At 30.2% G+C, this 5,000-nt stretch overlaps 1 protein-coding gene across 4 annotated transcripts in view; it reads right to left on the reverse strand.

Moving 5' to 3' along the window:
• The window catches only part of LOC144970016 (cilia- and flagella-associated protein 74-like), a 56,260-nt gene extending 52,433 nt beyond the window's left edge, over positions 1–3,827 (reverse strand). For 3 of the 4 annotated variants that reach the window (XM_078909187.1, XM_078909186.1, XM_078909184.1), the window contains exons 1-3: positions 3,360–3,827; positions 1,680–1,817; positions 1–31 (exon numbers count right to left, since the gene is read on the reverse strand). The exon at positions 1–31 is cut by the window's left edge and continues 68 nt beyond it. In XM_078909187.1, coding sequence (XP_078765313.1) covers positions 1–31; positions 1,680–1,817; positions 3,360–3,496 — 306 coding nt within the window. In that variant the 5' untranslated portion in view covers positions 3,497–3,827. The remainder of the gene's footprint in view (positions 32–1,679; positions 1,818–3,359) is intronic. The other variant, XM_078909185.1, reaches the window with a different exon arrangement.
• Positions 3,828–5,000: the final 1,173 nt, after the last annotated feature.

Here is a 5,000-nt window from a genome sequence, read left to right on the forward strand (position 1 = left end):
GATTTGGCCCCTGCACTTTTTTAGCTCTTCTCTGTTGAAAAAAAAAATCAAAAAGTAATTTATAAAAAGCATTACAACTACTGATTTTATCCAAACAAAAATGAGACCATTTTAACTTTAATTGATACTCAGATAACCTTTTTATCATAAACTTTTGAAATGAAGAAATTAGACAATTTGTGTTTTTATTTTAGTTTGTGTTCACACCAATTTGAAGGATCATCATGAATATATATGTGTATGTGTGTGTGTGTGTGTGTGTCTGTCTGTCTGTGTGTGTGTGTGTGTATGTTTGTGTGTGTATATACATTATCAATAAAATTATTTTTTTATTTTACTAAAATAACACAATGATATTTGTTGGTTTGTTGGGTCTGTAATGAATCGTTTAAATTCAGGCAAGTGAACATGTGATAGTAAATCTTTTATTGTTTTTTTTTATCATCGTTATTTCTCATTTTGTATTGATTTGGTTAAAATGTTAATTATTTTGAGCATTGAATAAAGCTTTATAATCCTAGTATATGTATGAAGTTTTCATCATGAGCGGTCTTACAAAATCCTCATATTATTCATTTATTACTTCCTCTCTTTATTAATTTTGGACATATATTTTATTTTGATCCATTCGCACTATTATTATTATTGTTTTTTTATTACTTTAATGAGTGAGAGAGAGAGAGAGAGAGAGAGAGAGAGAGAGAGAGAGAGAGAGAGAGAGAGAGAGAGAGAGAGAGAGAGAGAGAGAGAGAGAGAGGGAGAGAGATATGTCTTTAAAGCTAAAAAGATTCTTAACCGATGCAACCATAAGGTTATTTGTTATGCTTAGAGTGCTCTTGCATTTAAATTGTGAATCAGTTTTACTTTGATTTTAGAACAATATATTCTTTAGACGTAACTTACTTTACCATGACTTGTACCAGTAGATGACCGATTATTTCTTATACTATGAAGATGTATCATGGTGATCGTAAATAAATACTAATGCTAGAAAAAAAAAAAAAAACAAAAAAAAAAAACACCTTATGTCTGTGCTTTGACTTTACTTTAGGTCTTAATTTCATTAAACGATTAGATTAATTTATCATATATTTATCAGTTCTAATCCAGTGAGCTTTCTATCAGTATACGTTGATAATTTCTTTTTTCAGTCTTTTTTTCTTTTTGAAATATAAATGCTTAATCATGGAAATATGAATTGGTGTCTATTCTAGAGACAGATGTTGCTAATTCAAAAAGGATGCCTAACAGGAATGAAACGGAAAGTTGTTTTCATCTTACAGCCTATTGGCTGGGGGAAGAGACATTGTGAATCAGTGGATATGGTTGATATAGATGTTCATATATTTATTTATCTTGTTTTTAGGGTCTATTCCAAAGGAAGACTGGAATAACCCAGGCATCAGTCACACTGAAGCAATGATCAGTATTTATCCAACTTAATCTAAATGCCCACTCTGCATAAATACACATTTTTTTCTACTTTCCAACAATATTGAGGCGATCACAACTGTTGTAATATTATATTGTGAATTCACTAATATGTTTTACATAAATAATTTTCAAACATATGCTTTTTAAAAAAAAAGTCATATACTTTTATTTATCCCTGGTAATCTCACGTCCATGTAACAAAAGTAACAGGGAAGATATTGCTTAATGACGGAAGTTTTCAGTACCTTGCTTTGTCTGTTGTGTAGTGAGCATCTTTTACTTTCTCCAGTAACTGATTCAAGTGACTCCTTAAATGAATCATACGAATCTGCTCCTGCCAATGAATCTTTTCTTCTGGTGTCTCTGGATAATGCTGGTTGTATCTGAAAACATGAATAAAATCAAAATGTATCTCTGACACTTTTTCCTTCATACCTTCCATACCATATATTCGGAATTAAATGAAGACCAAGTCAAAACAAACAAAAAAAAAAACCAAAAACAAACAAAAAAGTTTGATGCTGCGTAATCAGTGTCCCCAAGAGGTCTATATTGGGTCCAGCGCTCAGTCTCCTGTAACAAAGGAACTACACAAAAGTCTTAACTCACGCCAGCAAATGCTGATATCACACTGTACTGCAACAAAAGACCATTGTCTAGAATCACAATCGAAGACCTTGAGGAATACTCAACTTGGGAAAACTGGTCGAAAATGTCTTTTAATACTCGGTCCCAAACATGATTCTCTTCTATGCCATGAACGGACCTGATTGCTTCCTTGAATATCTTGAGGTCACATTCAGTTCAGACAAAAAAATGGACAACAATTTAGAAACAAATATGACAAAGCCATCAAGACTCTATACAAAGAAGTAACAAGTTGACTAAATTGCCGACATAACACAGATCCTGCGCAGTCTACCATTATAAATACAAGCACTGGGACCCTTATCCAATGAGGAGATAATTATTTGTAAAAGGTTCATATACCTTATATAGTCAAATACAGACGCTGAAATGGACAAAATAAATATAATTGAACATGAAACATAATCTTGTCATGACAATTCATCGAATTGAAAATCAATGTAAAGTGGAAGCCTTATCATGCATAGATACAAAACTACCTAAGTTGGCATCCATATTATTTGAATTTTTAAGTTTATGGTAAATGGAAAGGGTAATTATAAAACGCTTTTGGGTTTGTTAGGCTGCTTTTAACTTCTGTACTTGCAAAAAATAACACTTTATCCATTTACTAACGATCAAATTTCAGAAGAATAGCACTCACTGAGTGATCAACTTTTTCTTACTTAACTTAAAATGGCACCAACCAAAGCATCATGTAGAATAATTCAATAATAGCATTCATACCTGGATTGAATTTTCATGCCCGCCTCCATTAGGTCAAACAATTTAAGAGAAATGGAAGACTTTTATTCAATTCTAAATGATTTTGTTTATGAATAAAAACGTTCTCTTTCAAACTATGGTTACATCTACATAGTGAGGTTATCCTCAAAAGAACGTTCTCTGAAAGAAATTTACGTCAAAATGTTATCACCGCAATCTATTAGAAGAGGACAAATGTTTTATATTCAAAAGTCAAGTACAAATTATAAAGGATTCATTCAGAATAAAAGTAAGGATGCAGCTACTGAATAGTGACTATTCAGAATCAAATTCCAATGCACGTGTGCTTATTCGGACTCGATCTGAATTGTCTCCCGGGGCAGTATGGCAGTATAGAGTTTGTTTTTTTGTTGTTGTTGTTTTAAAATTTATTTCATAGGTTGTGTAATTTTTTCTTAAACTTAAATTGGAATTAAATTTTTAAATGTCAAAGAATAAATACTTACAATGATGTCATAACATAACTTATTAAATGATTTGTTTAATTAATGATTGTAATCAAGACCACATACTCTTGAACAGATTCTGCTTCATCCTCGTCTTCATTGTCTTCACTGAGATCCAATTGTCCATCGTCATAGTTGAGAATTTCATCATCGTCGTCGTCAATATAACCCAGCATCATTTTGGCGTTAAGTGTATACTCCATGACTCTGGATTCCCGAGAAAATGTTCAATTTAAAAGTGGGATCAAAGAGAAACTAGGCACAGAAAACACAAAACTCTAAATAAAATTATTATAAATCGTTGCTGTTGCTAACGACAGGATGTTGGCTCAAGCGGGGTTCGTGGTGTTTCTTTATAACAATTACAACGGTTAAGACACAGACCTTGATCATTGATTTATGGAGGGGTATTTAATACACCAATTATCAATTAGAAATATTTAGGGAGATCATTATAAAATATGTAACCAGACCGTCTGAACGAAGAGAGCCGTCAAAGGACGCGGTCAGCCATCTTGTTAGCAACGGTAAAATAAAAACTTTAATCAGTTTAATTCCGAATGGCGAATCAAACAAAACTTCTTCTTCTTCTTCTTCTTCTTCTTCTTAATAATAATAATAATAATAATAATAATAATAATAATAAATAATAATAATAATAATAATAATAATAATAATAATAATAATAAATAATAATAATAATAATAATAATAATAATAATAATAATAATAATAATAATAATAATAATAATAATAATAATAATAATAATAATAGATCTTTATTGTCCATAAATATGGCAATTTGTCATTTAGTTACACTTGTTATAATGTTAAACGATAACTAAGATTGAACAGATATTTCACTCCTACTTATTTTCTCTCTCTCTCTCTCTTCTCTCTCTCTCTCTCTCTCTCTCTCTCTCTCTCTCTCTCTCTCTCTCTCTCTCTCTCTCTTTCTTTCTTTCACACGTGCGATATACACAACATAAACATATTCATTTCGTTCTCAATTTGTTACGATTGTGGCAATTCGACACCAAAAATTATCATCATTATCAATTGGTCAGTTAATCTTACATTAAATAAATTAATCAGTTAATCAGTCAACGAATCAATCCTTGGTTTTTCTGTACCATATGAAATATTCAAAATTTTTATTGCTGATGGAACGAACGTTGATTTATACTTGTTAGTTCTACATTTAATCTGACAAAACCTTCTCCCAGATGGTAAAAGACTAAATTCATGGTATAAAATATGTTTTTTATTGTTGGTAATTGAGAATGCTTTCCTTTCTATTGCTTTTCCATGAATTCTTTCTACTCCATCAAGAGGATGGTTTATTATTTTTGATGCCTCTTTGATAGATTTTGAAATTTTTGATTTATCTTCTTCTTCTTCTTCTTCTTCTTCTTCTTCTTCTTATTATTATTATTATTATTATTATTATTATTATTATTATATTATTTATTATTATTATATTATTATTATTATTATTATTATTATTATTATTATTATTATTATTTTTATTATTATTATCATCATCATCATCATCATTATTATTATTATTATCATCATCATCATCATCATCATCATTATTATTATTATTATCATCATCATCATCATCATCATCATCATCATCATCGTCATCATCATCTAGGGGAGGACGGTGAGAAGTGCGGCAAGGTAGAATTTACTATTACTATGC

This window comes from Berghia stephanieae, chromosome 4 (assembly GCF_034508935.2).
Source record: "Berghia stephanieae isolate SIO BIC M18660-M18661 chromosome 4, UCSD_Bste_1.3, whole genome shotgun sequence".
Classification (NCBI taxonomy): Eukaryota; Metazoa; Mollusca; class Gastropoda; order Nudibranchia; family Aeolidiidae; genus Berghia; species Berghia stephanieae.